Genomic DNA, 17,987 nt, shown 5'->3' with positions numbered 1-17,987 from the left:
CCAGTGTTTATTCGCGACAAAAGTGGGCAGACGTTTTTCGGTGTTCATTTCTTTTTTTAAAGACCGGTGTGTTTCGGTTAGACGGCTCGTGGGAAGGCAAAAACTGTGATTATCAGTGAAAAAAACGAGTCTCTGCACCCTTAGTCAACTTCAATGTATGCGGACATGGCGACAGTAATTGAGGCTCCTTATTTTGAAGGAGCTCGATGGGCACGTCAAATGATGAAGATGTTTTTGTTTGTAGCCGCAGCACTAACTTCAGTCTCAGGATCACCAAAAAGACACGCAGCTTGATATTGTTTCTCAGTTTAGACTTCATTATCGAAACTTGGGAAAAGATGATCTGCGTTTTACCGTGGAGCGGCGGGATTTTTGGAGCACCTTCTACGACTGCGACGTGGACAGAGCGCATACACACTTCAACCCTCGTATCCAAAGAAGATGGAACAGTTCCAGCAAACCCAAGACAGGGTGACATCAAATTGAACCCAACGCCCCGGAAGCCCTTGGAAACTAAACAGATAACAAGGAACGCGTCTCCGTTCCCCAGGCCAACAGATGAATTCTCCAAGGTTAGTGACCCTGGGCCACTAACCTAACAGTGTTTTCCAAGAACAACAGCAGTGACGTGATTGCTGCGCCAAACTGCGCCAAGGGGCGAACCCTGCTACATCCTGCTACATTTGGCCAAAATATGGGTAAACTGCGCCAAGCCTGCGCCAAAAGATAAATTTTGGTCGTCTTTCAAAACCGAAACTAAACTGAGTACCGTAACTTAGCATGCATGAGCTAGGTAGCGCAAACGGCCGCCCAACAAAAACTACCCTGTATCATTCGTCCATCCGGTCTTGCATAGTTTTTCCCGCCACCTCTCGTTTCACGCTCTCATCGTTCATTTGTCTCGTCTACACCGTGGTCTCGTCTCGCGTCTTTTTAAAAACAATTTCAACGATAGACGTGGGCGTGTGTTGACGCTTCAGTGCTTCAGTCGTTGTACAAAGCGCTCCAAGTACATTTTTGACCCTGACTCGCGATATTGTTTTGACCTGACTCGCTCAGGTTCTTTTTCTCTGTGTGTTTAGCTTGTACCTCGCCTGCCGGCCTGGCAAGCACTTGCCGCTGGACTGTTTTTTGTCGTATGCTGGACAATTACATTTTGCGTACAATTTTGAGAATCGCTAGGCGACGGAGCGGAGTGGCATGGTGTCTGTTTCGATCGAACAGCCATCTCCACTCGCGCTACGAAGCACGTGCAAATGCAAGCCTGCCGAAGTTGCCCTCATGTGTATGAGAACATGACTGCACGACAGAGGCACCAGCCGGGACACTTGCAACCCATTGTTTTATGTTTGCTTACTTTTGACGAAAATCTGGCACGTCGGGAACCAGTTAAACGGTGGCAAGCGGTTTTTCGGAATCGCCCGGCATTGGCCACAGCACTGTTCACTTGTGGGATGTCTCGATGTCTCTTTGGAGATATTGAAAGTGGGAATTCATTACTAGTCAAAGGCAAAGCGAGGCTTGCAGCAGCCTTGTACTAAAAAGTTTCGAAAAGCAAAAATAAAAGCACCTTTGTCTTGTGTACAATTTCGCATTGCACTGCAGTAGTTGCGTGTTTCATCAGTCGGAGACTGCTTCCATTTATTATATTATATAACTACGGTAGTCAACCTACTAGATTATTTACTAATAGACCAGCTTATTTACTAATAACGCGGTCATTTTCAATTAAATTTTAATATGTGCAGTTTGGTTCTTATTTATCAATAACGGTACATATATATGTATAATTTAACTGAAGCATTGCAAAATGTGTCATGTCATTGGCATTTCAGTTACATGTTGAAAGACACCCAGGTAATTGAACTTGACCATAATTTGTTTATTGCGGCGAGTGAAGTGCCCTTTGTTCGTCCAGAACTTAAAACAAATATGTTTATTTTTCTAAGAATATCTGCTCCAAAAACCACTTTTGTTGCTCCAAAACACTGTTTTGGTGCTCCAAAAGGTGCTCCAAAACGGCTTAGGCCAATCACATCACTGCAACAGCGACCTCCGAATATACGGTGGGATGATGCAGGATCTGGGAGATAACGCGTTTGACATACCTCTATGAGAGAAGAGTTTGGAAGAAAATAGCCGTCGGTAGGGTGGAAACATTGAACGGCCATTAATTGTTTTTCAGTTTTACCCGATTTTGTATTTTCTTCACCGGCGTCTGTCTATCGGTGCTTTTTGGTTGAAACCAGAAAGTACACAACCTATTCATAGCAGACCTATACTGAAGTCATATATGTCATGCTAAGATTATACTTGAGCCAGTCCTACTTCTGGGCTTGTACCAGGATGAGTTTATGGTGAATTCCACTCGCAGATTTGGAGCGCACACCTTAGGCTGGCAGATCCGGCTCAAGTAGGTCATCTTCCGCTCACAGATGTGTGACAGCGCAAGCTCCGTTCAGCGCTTCGGACCGCGCCGCCACCTCTCCGTCAATTGACAGATCTCCCTTGAAGTCGTCGGCAGCGTGCCGCTGCGCATGCTCGATCCCGGGTTGTGCCCGTCCGCTCGGTCGCTTGTTTACTGCGGATAGCAACTGCCAGTTCATGCGATGCATGCATTGCGTCCCGTATGCCGCTACCTCATACTAAGTTACAAATAGCGCTAAGGCAAGGACAGACGAAGAAGTGGACGGGACGTGCACTAACTCACAACTGACAGTTTTATATACAACAAGAAAGAAGGTGAAGATAGTGGCTGGTGATGAAAAAAGGAGAAAAAATAATTCTATTTCTAGCCGGGGCGTTCTGATAAAGGAGCTTGTTACACTAATAGGACTAAAACAAAAAACTAAAACAAAATAATATTGTATATAAGGTCAAATTTTATACCTTTGTTTAATTTTTAATATTTGTGTGTTGGTGAACTGTGTTTTAGTCCTATTAGTCTAATGAGCTCCTTTATTAGAACGCCCCGGCTAGAAATAGAATTATTTCTTCTCCGTTTTTCATCACCAGCCACTATCTTCACCTTCTTTCTTGTTGTATATAAAACCGTCAGTTGTGAGTTAGCGCCTGTCCTGTCCACTTCTTCGTCTGTTCTTGTCTTAGCACTTTGTAATTTAGTATGTATAACCAACTAGATCACCAGAATATTTTGATACTGCTACCTCGCATGGTTCAGGGGGTGTAGAGGCAGGATTGGGGTGTGGCAAATCGCATGTGCTGACATCTGCAATCCCAAGAGGAAGAACAAGAAAGAGAACAACAGATGTTCTGAAGAAGGAAGCAGATGCAAGGTTAGGTGTGTTCAGTCTGCCGCAACTGATAGTTTGCCCTTGTGCACCGCATGCCATCGTGCAAGTCATTGTTTGCTACATCTGTTTGTTTATTAATGTTTTATCATCAATCTTAGCTCCACCGCTGTGGATTGCGTGTGTGCCCCGTCATTCTGGGGCAGCTGACTTGTATAAAAAGGTGGCAGACGCAGATCTATTTTTTTTTTCTCAGTTTGTGACATGGACTCTGTGGTTCGGAAAATGCACTCGACATGCGCCGGGTGTTTCTTCTGCTGGTGGACAGCGACAGTAGTAATTGGTCGTCGGAAATTGCACTCAGCTCGTCAAGTTCAAGCTCGGGCAAGTTCCATGCAGAGGCTATATTAAACGATGGACCGTCTCCGGCAGTTCGCTCCAAACATGCAACTCCATCTTCCGCGCATCGATTTGGAGTGGGTGCCTTGAATCGGTTTTTCTTCTCCCTCATGAATTTTGGAAACCAATCCAGATCTACCAGTGGAATTCACCACTAAAGATGTATTCAAGTTATACTTGAGGTTCTTTGCTTCCACCTCAAAATAAAAAAAAAAAAAAAGTTTAACTCAATATTTTTGTGTGTGTGAAAAATTACAAGTTTTTGGAGCCATATTTTTTTTTTTTTTAAATTATGAAGCTCTTTTCAGTTGACTTTGGCCATAAAATTTAATTAAAAAGGCATTCAGGCAAAAGGTAAAGCTGGCATGGAAATGTATATTTCTTGCTTTCGGTATGACATTTTTGAGGTCCTCAGCTGTACCAATCTAAAGATGTTCCTTCTGAATACAAAAACACATGTTAGACATCTGTAAGTTCTTTGCAAAACGTGCAGCTCTAGACTAGCCATTTCTAGAATTCTAGTAGCTGTCTCTGTGGCATTTACGAGGCATCTTTAAAGACATTTTGTAGCCAAAAAGTCATGCATTAGCTTAGTCACAAGGTAGCTACAAGACGTTTCAAGGTGTCAGGAGAATGTTGGATACACAAGGTTCTGCAGGTATTTCGATGATCTAGCAAGGATGCCTAGATGTCTCTTTCTGTGATCTAAAATTTTCAGTCCACTTCAGTATATTTTAGATACATTGTTTTATACATTGTCTTCTAAAGTTTCCAAGTATGGGACTCTTCTAGAACTCAGGTGAGGAAGTCTCCTAGATATATAGAAACATTGTAGATGACTTGCCTGTCTCCAAGATGTTTGTAGCTCATTTGAGCTGTTTCAAGACCTCCAAGACGTCTTACACTTGGGTTTTATACATTGTCTCCTAAGGTGCCCATGTAGGAAAGATAAAGGTATCCTCTAGATGTATAGAAACAATGTCTTGCAGATGACTTTTGTAGCCCTAGACATTTCAAGCTCATTCAAGTTGTCCAAAGACATCTACCGTAAAGTTCTGAGCAAAATGGCCACCCCCCAGAGATCGTCTATCCCGTTTTTCTGGCTAAATATCTGTAACATAAACATTCCGAAATATCGGCCACCTCTTGATTCCCGTGGGACGTCACACAATGTCCGACGGTAATACAGTCAAGCTCGCTATAACGGACCTTGATTTTGACCAAGATTTTGGTCTGTTCTAAGAGGAGTATGTTGTATGCAGATATGAAGTTTAAGTCAATGGTATGTAGAGGAAAACCAACCTATCCCGTTTTTCTGGCTAAATATCTGTAACATAAACATTCCGAAATATCGGCCACCTCTTGATTCCCGTGGGACGTCACACAATGTCCGACGGTAATACAGTCAAGCTCACTATAACGGACCTTGATTTTGACCAAGATTTTGGTCTGTTCTAAGAAGAGTATGTTGTATGCAGATATGAAGTTTAAGTCAATGGTATGTAGAGGAAAACCAACCGAATTTCACAAATCGGTGTATTATATCCAAATCTCTCTTGTAACCAGGTCTGTTGTAACGAGCTTAGATTGTAGCATTCGCCGCGCGATCTGCTGTACTGGTACGTCTGATGCACTGTTATAGCAGGTTCTTGCGTTTTTATCCGCGATCTGCGTGCGTGTTATCAGCTCCCGTAGCAGACGAGTTGTTCCCGCATGTATATTGCCTCATGAAACGCAAATCTGCTGTGTCTGCGATTTGCGGTATCCGTTCCTGTGACATGAGAGTTTGTAGCAAATTCCCGCATGTCTGCGACCTGCGCGTGTGATATTGATTCCTGTAACACACAAGTGGTTCCCACATGTATATTGCATTGTAAGATGCGAATCTGCTGCGTCCGCGATCTACAGTATTCGTTCTCGTGAAATACGAGTTTTTTATGGATTTCCACTTTATTGTCTGCGATCTGCGCGCTCAATATCAGTTCCCGTGACAGGCAAGTTAGTAGCGGGTTCCCGCGTGTTTATTGCACCATAAAGCTTGAATCTGCTGTGTCCACGGTTTGCGGTATTCGTTCCCGTGAGATGCGAGTTCTCGGCGGGTTTCCGCAGGTCCTTTACACGGTAAAACGCGAATCTGCTGCGTCCGCAACCTGTGGTATCCTTTCCCGTGACACAGGAGTTCATAGCGAATTACCATGTGTTTATCGCATCGTGAAACACGAATTTGCGGTGTCCGCGATCGAGAGTATCAGTTCCCGCGTCACGTGGTTTGTAGCGGGTGTCCTGGTGTTTATCATTAATTTTTTATAACGTTTTCCTCTGGCATCCCCAAAGATAGCCCACTCCATGTTTTCCATCATTTATCCTTTCATTTTGGGTGGGTGTTCTTTGGGAACTTTACGATATGAAATATCTTGTGGTCGGTGTTTTTTTTTACATTTTCCCGTCCATGCAGGGAAGTCTTTTAGATATCTAAACAGAGATGTCTTCTAGATGTCTAGAAACAATGTCTCGCAGATGACTTCCGTAGCCTTGGACGTCCGAAGCTCATTTGAGCCGTTTCAAGACATCTACAAAACATCTTGTGCTCTGTGGCTGTGTACATTGTTTCTTGAGGTTCCCAGGTAGAAACGTCTCCTCTGGACGTACCGATAAGAATGTCACGTAGATGACTCGCACATCCCACAACGTCTATCTCGTTCGGGCTGTTTCAAGACGTCTTCGAGGTGCCTCGTGCTCAGCGGAGCCGGGTTCTCCTCTCACGCAGTGCTTCGAGCACATCCATCGGGAGCACTCGGACGCGCTCGAGAAACTGACGGCCATCGATGGGGACCTGACGGAGCCGGGGCTGGGGCTGCAGCCGGACGACTACGAACTCCTGACGCGCGAGGTGTCGGTCGTCTTCCACTCCGCCGCCACCATCAAGTTCAACGAAACTCTCAGGTCCGCACCTTCTTGGGAAGGTGGCAGCTGCCTGGGTAGCTCCGAGGCAAGGTGCCGGTACCGTGCCCGGAACCAGTACCGCCTAGAGCACGACGTCATCGTTAGTGCATCCCCAACCCAACCCAAGCAGTAGATGTGTTCAATGTGCTTGCGGCGATGGTGACGCAAGCTAGGCTGCACCGCACAGATCCACTGTAGTGACGACGTTCGAGGGGGGTCAGGTGCAGGCCTCTTCTTATGGGTGCATGTTTGCCGCGTACCAAGAAGTGGTCCCTCGATTTCTGCCCGACAACATTGTACAGTCTACTCTCATTAATTCAAACTTGCGGATAATTCAAACTAACATGCTGGTCCCCATCCTATGCGTCTCTATGGGAGGAAGCTCCCGGTGATTCCAACTTTGCTTTATTGAAACAAATTTTCGGTTCCCCTCGAGTCTGAATCAACGAGATTCGAATGTAGAAGCATTGCGTCGTCGCCGGCCGTGCCCCTAGGGACGTTGCAGCAGCGGTGGTTGGATTTCGAGCTTTCAGTTGCGTGTCAAGATATCCCCGGGTGGTCGAAATTAATCCTCGGCCTTCCGCTGGAGTGTGCCAGATGGTATTCGTTGGTTTGGCATAAAAAAAAAAAACCCAAGTATGACTTTTTTTTTGGGGGGGGGGAAGGGGGGGGGGGGGGGGGGGGGGGGGGCAGAAGCAGGGGCAGGGGCAGGGGGCAGGGGGCAGGGGGCAGGGGCAGGGGGCAGGGAGGGAAGGGGGCGTTCGGGCTGCGTTCAGGCTGCATTCAGGCTGCGTTCACGCTGGTGTATTGTGCGGGAGTACGACGAACATTTCGGCATCCTGCACCGTAATGATCTCAAAAGATATTTTCTCGTAGATAGTGCATACATTTGACCTCGGGGTGTCTAGCGACCGGGAAAACCGGGAATTGTCAGGGAAAGTTTCATTACCGGGAAATTTCAGGAAATTGTCAGGGATATTGTCAAAAAGCGAGCCCAGTCGGAAAATGAGCCGGAAACGCCATTGAGTGGCCTGAGCAAAGACTTGAGGACTTGGGTGCAGAAAAATAGGCAATAAATTCTGCTTAGAGGGGAGCCCAGGCTCTGCTCACCCGATGTAGAGTGTGCTGCTCGATGCAAAGGGAACAGCCAACAAAGCCAGTCAAGCCTTGGATTGAGGGTGCAACACTAGGCTAAATCCAGTTAGAGCTACTAGATTTAGTAACTAATGGGAAAGCCGCAGACCCCAATCCAATCTAAGCCAAAACTATCCGAAAGTGTCCATTTGGCGGCCATGCTGCCATTCGGTTATTAACAAGGCGTGTGTGGTTGAGCGCCATGTTTTCGTGTTTCTGGAAGGGGCCTCTTCACTGATGATATCGGCGGCAAGAGAGGGCTCTTTTGATCCCGACTGGACGAACCCGACTATTTTGGAATATGAAAGTTGGATTAAGCCCGCGCAAAACGGTCCTCACATTGCTCAATGCCTTGTGTTGTAATTGTCTTATATACTTAAATGCCTCTACAGTGGTCAGGGAATTTCACCTGAATTTGTCAGGAAAAACCTGGAAAAGTTGGGGAATTTCAAGATAATAATTTCCTAGACTCTCTGGACCTTGCAAATACCGCAAAACTTTCTGCCTAGTTATATATACAGGGTGTCACAAATGAAAATTTACACGGTCTTTTTTACCGCAAAAATAAACTAGGCATCGCCGAACGCTCATTCTTTGCCCAAAGGTAGAGCTAGAAGTCACAACCAGATGCCAAAGTTTCAGCCCGATCCGATAACTTAATCAAAAGTTATAAGTGATTTTCTGAAAATTTCAATGGGAAAATGGAGCCCATTTTTGCCCGTTTTCGGTTTCTGGTGCCATAGAGCCCCATGTGTTTGAAAACTCCGTCGGCCGCCATTTTCCCATTGAAATTTTTAGAAAATCACTTATAACTTTTGATTAAGTTATCGGATCGGGCTGAAACTGGGGCATCTGGTTGTGACCTCTAGCTCTACCTTTGGGCGGATAATGAGCGTTCGGCGATGCCTAGTTTATTTTTGCGGTAAAAAAGACCGTGTAAATTTTCTTTTGTGACACCCTGTATATGCAGCTTGGAGACGTTCCAGGGCTCACCAGGGTGTTTTCTCGTTAGTGGTTACAACGCACTCTATCTTATAAAACGGAAATGTGTGCACTGGCCTCCAAAGACCCCGGGCGAGCAGTCGTACTGCACTGGCCGACTTTCCCATCTGCGGCAGAGAAACCAAACGCCTGTTGGGTCCAACTCCCCGCCGTCCAAACATTCATGCAGCAAATTATTCTTTACTGAGTCTGCCAATTAATGGGGAGAGGCAGATCCTAAAGCAGCAGCGTTTCGATCTAGGAAGCAGATTTTGTAAAATAGAACAGCGGAGTTTGCCGAAGTTTCCTGAAATTCTAGTTCTGCCTTCCCCGTGTGGCAGTTGGTGATGAAGTTAACGCATATTCCCCTTTCAATTTTATTTTATTTAAATTTGAGGAGGAAAGACCACAAGAAAATCGGCATATTGGTACTTGACGAGGCCCCTGTCTCCCCTTTACATCTGCAGAAGTGTACGAAACAGGTTGCATTTTCCAAAACACAAGACAGAACGAAACATTGAGCATTCAGTATAGTGAAATATTTCATTAGTTAATTTATTTTATTGCAAATAATACATGGAAGCATGTGCATTGATCAGAATCCATAACCAGGGACTAGTCATAGATCCTCTCAAAAGAAGTGGAACTTGAATAGACAATTCGGTGCATGCACCAATTATACAAACTAAATAAAACACTTAAATATTTTAAAGCTTGATATTTCTATATACCAAATATATTGTCTGCAAACATAATCCACGCACTTAATGATCTCAATCGTTAGTGTTATCTGATAACACAATCTGGTGCACCTTTAAGAAATGGCTGTTGTACAACCCAAACACGTAAGATGCCATTCTAGTTTAACACTTATACAAGTAATTATCCACTTTTCAAAAATTCAACTGCATATCCGATACATTTCCCCACTTTGAGTTTGCCGATGTTATAAAATAATTAATGGGGAACACTACTCCGAAAGGCTAACTTTTGAACCGTCAGTCTTATTTGCATGAAATTTGCAGGGTGTACTCATAGCACTGGACAAGGATGCTGTGGAAATTTTCAACCCTATAAATTTATCCCACGATGAGTTACATAAAAGTTCATAATAAAAAAGTGTATCTGCTGAGGAAAGCTGTCGTTTAGAAAGGGTAATGAAAATGGCCAGTTTTTTTGCTGGAACATACACGAGAATACTTGCTTCAGACGACTATGAAAAGAAATTTCAAAATTTATACAATTTTAATCACAAAAAAAAATGTGGAAGAAGATTTTTTTTGTGTGTACATTTGATTTAAAAGAAATATAAACTTTTCATAACAAAAGAGCATAAAAATGAAGAAAGTAAGTTCACAGTCGTGTTCTCCAGAAAATTTCAATATAGAGAAACCAAAATATATCTGCACGCATAATTTGAATATGAAATGATAGCTTCCCTGAACTGATATTTGACACTAAAAAGTGAAGTTGAGATAAATGCACTTGAAGTTTCATGATGAAGTTTTAAAAATTTATTTTTGTGTCTTAAATGTCAAAACTTCTTTCCAGCAGTGTGGGTGATGTCTTCCTCAAACTTCTTCTGATATACTGACATTGCTTTCAGCTATTTTCACTTGTGGTTGACAAGTGCTAGCAGTGCAGCACTCCTCACCAACATGTAAAGAATAATTATTTTTGACATTGTTTGTCAGTGCACATTAGGGTGACCACCTTCCTGTAGGCGAAATGCGGGACACCCTGACCTGGGGGGGAGGGGGAGGGGGAGGGGAGGAGGAGGAGAAGAAGAGGAGGACGGTATTTTCACGACTCACGAGTAGGTATTAAAAAAATTCACCATGCATCACGCACACCCTGATCTCCTATGCAGTCCGAAAGCATATTATACTCCTGAAGATTGTGCAGCGGTAGTTAAGCTAAAATAATTTTCACTGGCAGTGATATATTGTTTGTATAATTGTTATGGTAAATATTTTATTATGAGTGCCTAAGTTGAAAACATGTAAATTGACTGCAGCAGACCACAATGCATGAAAGGGAAATAAGAAACAGTAATTATTTTTCGACTTGTCGTTTCCTGTCGATACATACAAGCTAACATGCTCTTACACAAAATTAGAACCTTATGTTGCTGTTTTTATGTCCCCTTGTGAGTTGCAGGTTTTTTTCCTTGTGTGGCCGTCTTCACTAAAAAAAGCTTTCCATGACAAACCCTCTTGCATGACACAGCATGATTTACAAATAACTACAATAGTAGTTTATTTTTCAACTTTCGGCGAGCAATTGTCGCTTGCAATATATTGCTATCAAGGGTCAAGGCACAACAGCACATGCCCGTCATACTCCTGTAAGAACGACGGTCGCTGCACGCAGTGCTTGTGTAGAAAATGGCATAAAACAGAGATTCGCACGTTCATCAGCGACCTCCGCGCTACACCGTGGCCCGCTCTTCAGAAGCGCCAGAATTTGCGTAGTCGAATGCTACGACAATGTGAAATGCGGGATATTTTGAAGATTTTGGTATTTCTCGCGGGACGCGGGACACGAGCCCTCAATGCAGGACAGTCCCGCGAGTCGCGGGACGGGTGGTCACCCTAGTACACATTGACAAGACTTTGTGAGAATGTTCTTTGTTATCTATACATGCCAAAACTTTGCAGTTCTGAATATGCATTTTTTTTAAAAAAAAGGTGCAATTCAAGGTAGTGTCCCCCCTTAAGGGTGTTAACGTTATTATGAGAATGAAAAACTGGAAACGGGAACCTCGGTTTTCTGCAAGGAAGATAATCCTCTTGGCGTCCTCCTCTCCTAAACTGCCAGGGGCTGGGTGAAAAGCGGAGAGGATGTAGGAAAGGGGGAGGTGGGCAAAAGTGGAAAGCGCAAAGTGTATGTCGGTGTTCAAGCGTCGTTGGCCATACTCATTGTGAGATATTAGTATTCAGGTTAAGATATCCATATATCAAATGATAATGCGAACAGCTTTCAAAGAGTAGCAGAACTCAATCCAATTGTAATCTGGACACATTGCCCTATAAACATTTATTTGTCAGCAGATGCCGACGCAATTGCTGCAACCTTGCAAAAGTTACGCACGAGGACCCCATCACACTTTGTTGCAGAAACATCAGCCAAATGGTATCATTGCTTTCTTTCTAGGCATGCGGTGGAGATGAACATTGAAGGAACCAGGAAAGTGCTCAAGCTGTGTCATGAAATGAAAAATCTGAAGGTGGGCATTGTTTTCCAACCATCCTGATTATTAAATATTGATCATGATTATTGCTGGACTGGATCCTGGGATTTCACGAAGTGCTAGGCCGCCCTGTAAAGCTTCACCGCTTTGCATCGGCATGCTTGGTGAAATGGCCGATACAAAGGAGTGTCTCAATTAGCTCGGTGGGCTCCGCTTGGGTGGGGTGCTTCATATGTCCTTAGCTTATGTTTCAAATGTTTCTAGAGTAAGGGGCAAGTGCATATCATGCTTATTTCTTACGATAAGCGTCTTGGCGATGCATCTGCTGCCACTCGAGGCATCCAGGGGCTTCTTTGCGCTCTTCCCACCAGCTGCGAAAGTTTTCATGTTTTGTTTGTGTAAAAGACAGAGGCTTTAGGCATTTGCTTTTAAATACCATAAAATCCCGAGAGATAGCCCACTTAAAATCGATAGAAAATTGGGTGTAAATAAGGAGTGAGCTAACTTTCAATGTGCAATCAAGAAAAGTAGAAAAATTATAATTTTAGATCATGTGTTTCTGTCAAACTTGTTATCGCAGCAAGGGGTGATGAAGCAAAGGTGACTGTACTTCCCAGTCAGCAGCATTTGCTTATATCCCACCATAGCTAACTAGATGCATTTATGCCAAGGTCCTCATTGATTCATACACAACGATTACCAGGAGTGGGTCATCTTTCGGTTGTTTAAAGTGGAATAGCAAATCAAGGCAAAAACAGGGGTGGGTTACCTTTTGTATTCCTCGGGATTTTACGGTAATGACATCCTGCACTTGCTCATCCCTCGTGTAATGCCTCTATGGGCCTTCAAAGCTTCATAAATGATGATGATGATGATAATTTCTCCAGTCTGTGGTGCACGTGTCGACGGCTTACTGCAACTGCGACTGCAAGAAGCTGGACGAGCGGATATACCGGCCCCCGGTGCATCCGCAGAACATCATCGCGTGCACAAAGTGAGTCATCCTTCCTTAGCTCTTTCTCTTTTCTGTGCCATCTTGGCTCATTTCTGTTTTTGGTGTGCATGCACGACACTTCTGGAGCTAGGAAAGACCCCGGAAATATTGGATTGTTGGGGAATTCAGCGGAGCCTCGAGAAGCTCATGAATTTGATTTGTTAACATGTTTGAGACTAAAGCAAGTGTGCAGGCAAGCTGTTTCAATTTTGACATGGTAACCCAGGAGGGGGAGGGGGAAAAAACGGGACGGGCAACATAAAGCTCCAAACACAGCCCAGCTGTGTTAGCAGCTTTGTGTTGTTCATCCCGTTTTTCTCCCCGTTCCTGGGTAATCATGTTGGAACATATTTGATGCATTTTTCTGTAAACCATGAAGCAAACCTTTAATAAAAAAAAAAAAAATTAAAAATTCAACAACTAATAATTTTACTGGGCATTAGAAAATTACACGGGAAGTGACTTGCACAGTAGTTATTTCTACAGAGAAGTCCACAGGCTTTGATGACCCAGACTCACACGAAACTTGTGGTACCATAAATAAAAATAAAACAAACTCTATACTTCTTGTAGGAAAAAGAGGTGGTGGTGATAGCTGCACTTTGTAGTCACTGATCGGCACACAGGGGCTCCGGCAAAAGCGCCACCCCTTGGAGAGCTCGGGAATTAATATGAGGATGTGTTGTCATAATGTGCACAACCCTTACAATGCATGCGACTCGTGATTTGACAGACATCGTGATGTGACAGTTGTTGCGACGTGGCCCCCTCACCATAACGGGAGCAAGTGTCAAAACCCTCGTAGTGTGTGCAGCTGTCATACTATGACATCTCACAAGAATGTGCGAAGTATCAAAGCTGTACAACTCTCAAGGTGTATGCAACTATCCCAATTTGACGGCTCTCACTGAGCAACTGCTTTGATGTCATGTCTCGCAATAACAGGAGAAGTGCCATAATCTGCGCAACCCTCATAGTGAGAGTCACCGTCACAATATTGCACCTCTTAAGGATGTGAGCAGGTATCAATCTGTGCGACTCTCACAGTGTGTGCAACTATTGCAACATGAGAGCTCTCACTGGGCAACTTTTGCTATGTGATACCTTTCACGATAACAAGAGCAAGTTTCATACTGTGCGCACTCTCAATGTTTGCAACAGTCACAGTGTGATGTTCCTAACTAGAATGCAAGCAAGTAACAAAGGCTGGGCAACCCTCAGAGTGTATGCAACTATCACGATGTTGCAGCTCTTGCTCAGCGACTGTTTTAATGCGTGCTCACAGTAATAGCCGCGTCCCACTAGAGCGACAGACAGCAACAAACGACAGCGACACACGACAACGAGCGACAGACGACACCGACAGACAGCCTGTTTGTCGGAGTCCGCCGTCCCACCTGGCAGACACGACGCAGAACACAGGGGCAAAGAAACTTGTTTCCTAGTGGGACTGGGGTTGTCAACAAAACACTTCAAAATACACAGACAAACAGAGTCTGGCAACGCAATTTTCGTGTTTTGCTCTTTGGGCATAAAACGTGCCGACAAACACAGTGAAAGTGGAGACGATTACTTTATTTCTTGATTAAAGCTTCTCTTCATTTGCCGTTGGCGAGTTTCCGTAAACAGTCGTGACAATGGACACCAAACTTTTTCCGAACTAGAAATACCCGAATCGTTCCTTTTTTGTGCCGTTCGAGGCATTCTACGTGAGCGCCACAGAGTTTCACGCTGATTTTGAGGATGTTTATGACTTCATATTCAAATGATCGAGGGCAGGCGCTCTTTGGTGGACAATACGGCATCCCGATTATCACAGAACCTGATGACGAGTCCCTCGTCTGCCGGAATGGCTTGCCGTGGAACATCGTGTCCTACTTTGTGGTGAGCGGTCTTACCTTGGTCAGTCCTCGCACATGGGTGTATCCATCCTGATGCAGGGGCGTAGACTTCGGCGTCTTGAAGCACCACCTTGCGCACCAAATTATCGCGAGCAAAACCAGCCACAGCAAATTCCCTTTCGCAAGACAACTGCCCGGCGCCAGCCAGCAAATTGTGCCCATGACCACTACGTGCAATCGGGGACCGGAACCGCGGGGCCCCGAACGAGGAGTGGCCGCCAAGGGCTTCTCGTTTCGGGAGGAAGGGTAGAAGGGTGAGAAGGGAGGCAACAGAACGCATAAACGGGCGAGGAGGATAAGTTTGTCTCCGAGAGATGTTCCTCAGTGGGACTGCTTGCTGCGCTTCATGTCCAACGACAGACAAGAACTCGTTCATCGTCGATCGTTTGTCGGCGTTTGTTGACGGGTGTCGGTCGTTGCAGTGGGACAGCATCGGCGACACGGAACTTTGTGGTGTCGTCAAACAAAAATCGGTGTTTGTCGCTCTAGTGGGACGAGGCTATAACAAGGACAAGTGTCATAATGTATACAAACCTTCCTATGATTGCATCTGTTACCGTAGTACACACATCACTAAAATGCGAGCAAGTGTCACAAACTGTGCACTTATCACATTACAGCTCTCACTCCGCAGCTGTCACAACGTATACTTCTCACGATAACAAGAGCTAGTATTGCAATGTGTGAAACCCTCGCAGTGTGGGCAAATGTCGCAATATAACGCCTCTCTCTAGAATGTAAGAAACTCTCACAGTGTGTGTGTGACTATCACAATATGATAACTCTCAATGTGATGCCTGTTGCAATAACAAGAGCAAGTGTCGTGATATGTGCAACTGTCGCAACGTGCTCTGCAGGTGGATGGAGGAGAGCATGCTGGCGGCGCTCACTCCGCAGCTGCTCCGCTCCAAGCCCAACACGTACGTCCTGGCCAAGTTCCTGAGCGAATCCCTGGTGGCCGAAGAAGGCTGGGACCTGCCTGTGGCCATCATCCGGCCCTCCATTGTAGCCGCCTCCTGGAAGGAGCCCTTTCCCGTGAGTCGTGCCGCAACCTTTGCACAAACATTCCCCTCTGTGGGACTCCTACAGGCTGACTTCACACATAAAGCATCGCGTACAGGGTGTTTTTTTCTAGACTTTACAGACTACTCTTAAAAAAAGTTGAGAAGAGTACACTAATGTGGTTTGTGCATGCGAGTTACATGGCCAGGGGGCTTATCAGGAGAAGTCGAATAGTAAACTAATACTTGTTATGTAACTTTTTAATTAGTGAAGATAAACATATGGTTCCAATGAAAAACTTGCGGAGTGTCATCAAAATTCACTGATAAACCACACAGGCCTGCCTTTGAGGCAAGCACCTCAAAGCAGGCCTGAATGGTTTTTCCATCCCTTATCATCCATGTTTTTGTGCTGCCAGCCCTTTTGCCTGTTGCATCAGTAGCAAGTTTAGCACACTTCTGCACTTCCCATGTGCTTGAAGTCTTTCTGAAGTTTACTGATTTAGCGGCTTGATGATATAAAATAAGTTTTTTATTTGAACCATATATTTGTTTTCAATAACCAAAAAGTTGATAAAAGAATGCTCAGCTTTTTCACACTGGTGAAGAAGGAAGACCAGCGAAGCTGTATTATGGTCAGACGACATCAAGGGCGACGCCTAAAGACGACGTCTAGGACGACTTCAAGGACGATGTCTAGGGCAACCTCAAGGATGACTTCTAAGACAACCTCGAGGACCACGCCTAGAGGACGACCTCAGAGACGACATCTAGACAACCTCAAGGACGACGCCTAAGACAACCTCCGGGACGACGTCTAGGACGATTTTGAAGGCAATGTCTAGAATGACCTCAAAAACGACTTTTGGGATGACCTCAAGGATGACCTCAAGGACGACTCTAGGGTGACCCCAAGAATGACTTCTAGGACGACCTCGAGGACAGCCTCGTGGACGACATCAAGGACAACGTCTAGGATGACCTTAAGGACAACTTCTAGGACGACCTTGAGGACAACCTCAAGGACAATGTTTTGGACGACCTCAAGGACAACATCTAGGACGATGCCTAGGGAAATTCAGCCTTTCCATTCTGGTGAAAGAAAGACTGGAAAGGTTGTCGCCATCTATGAGCAAGGCTGGCAAGCTGATTGTCTGGTTGCCACCGTCGCTCATAGATGGTGGTAGCTGTCCAGAGTTTTGTGTCGACATTTCTTTGCGGGGGACACAATGCTGAGGAAACTAGCCCTTAACAGCTCTGCTGTAAAAAATTGGTTCGTTAGCTCAGTTATTGTGACGATTAGCCCCCCATATTATGTCCCCTTGGTCGTATAACACACCTGTACAGACCATGTTAGCTTAGCTTTCACGGCTTGTTCTATAACAAATCTATAAGGCCTAAAAAAAAAGCCACGTATACCGGCGGTTCTTAAACTTTTGGCTGTCACAGACTCCCTGACCCACACAGGCCGTTGGGGGTTCACCAATGCATTCTGCATCAGAGGTCTACAGTTATATCACACTCTGGTATTTCGAATTATTGTTTATATCAAACAGTCCAAACATCCCCTTGAAGATCACATGTAATAGTATAGGAGCGTTGTCTTTTTGTATCCAACTCCCATAATGGGGACGCTCGATATAGCGAACTAAGCCCCCGCCGCCCGTTGCTTTTCTCCTGATCCGATTGCGCCGATGGCGAGCACATAGCTTGCGTTACGTTGCGTGACTAGCAGACCACCAAGCCACCATACACGCGGGAAAATAGCAGCGAAAGAGCAGTTGTGGTAAAGGTGAGGCAATGAACCGTAAAAAAAAGAAACAGGGATGGCAAAAGCAACAAGGACACACACGCAAGCACGCATAGGGAGAGCAGGGAGTGCCCGCTGTTGTAACAGTAGCCTGTGCCCTTTCCCCGAACGCTGCTGATGCTGCGGACTCCTTAACCCCAAAATAAAATAAGCAAAAAAAAAAAAGTCTTGGGCAAGTCGAGTGTGTCGACAACAATGGTTGTGCAATTGCACTTTGAACGCCTTATCTTCGTTTACCGTTTTCTTTTGTCGTTGTTGCTTTGCCAGGCTTTCTTTTTTTTGCTGCCTGAATATATAGTAAGCATTCTTTTTTGTTGCTCAACTTTTTACTGTGGACCAAAAAAATTTTTTATGCAGCTCGCTTTTTTGTTTTTTATTAT

At 44.9% G+C, this 17,987-nt stretch overlaps 1 protein-coding gene across 1 annotated transcript in view; it reads left to right on the top strand.

Moving 5' to 3' along the window:
• The window catches only part of LOC8037883 (fatty acyl-CoA reductase 1), a 62,633-nt gene that overhangs the window by 17,384 nt on the left and 27,262 nt on the right, over positions 1-17,987 (top strand). The window contains exons 4-7 of the mRNA XM_029991789.4: positions 6,418-6,593; positions 11,865-11,937; positions 12,789-12,895; positions 15,654-15,831. Coding sequence (XP_029847649.3) covers positions 6,418-6,593; positions 11,865-11,937; positions 12,789-12,895; positions 15,654-15,831 — 534 coding nt within the window. The remainder of the gene's footprint in view (positions 1-6,417; positions 6,594-11,864; positions 11,938-12,788; positions 12,896-15,653; positions 15,832-17,987) is intronic.

The sequence above is a fragment of the Ixodes scapularis genome, unplaced genomic scaffold, assembly GCF_016920785.2.
Source record: "Ixodes scapularis isolate PalLabHiFi unplaced genomic scaffold, ASM1692078v2 PGA_scaffold7__128_contigs__length_106722199, whole genome shotgun sequence".
NCBI lineage: Eukaryota > Metazoa > Arthropoda > Arachnida > Ixodida > Ixodidae > Ixodes > Ixodes scapularis.
This window is presented reverse-complemented; position numbering and strand designations above follow the sequence as displayed.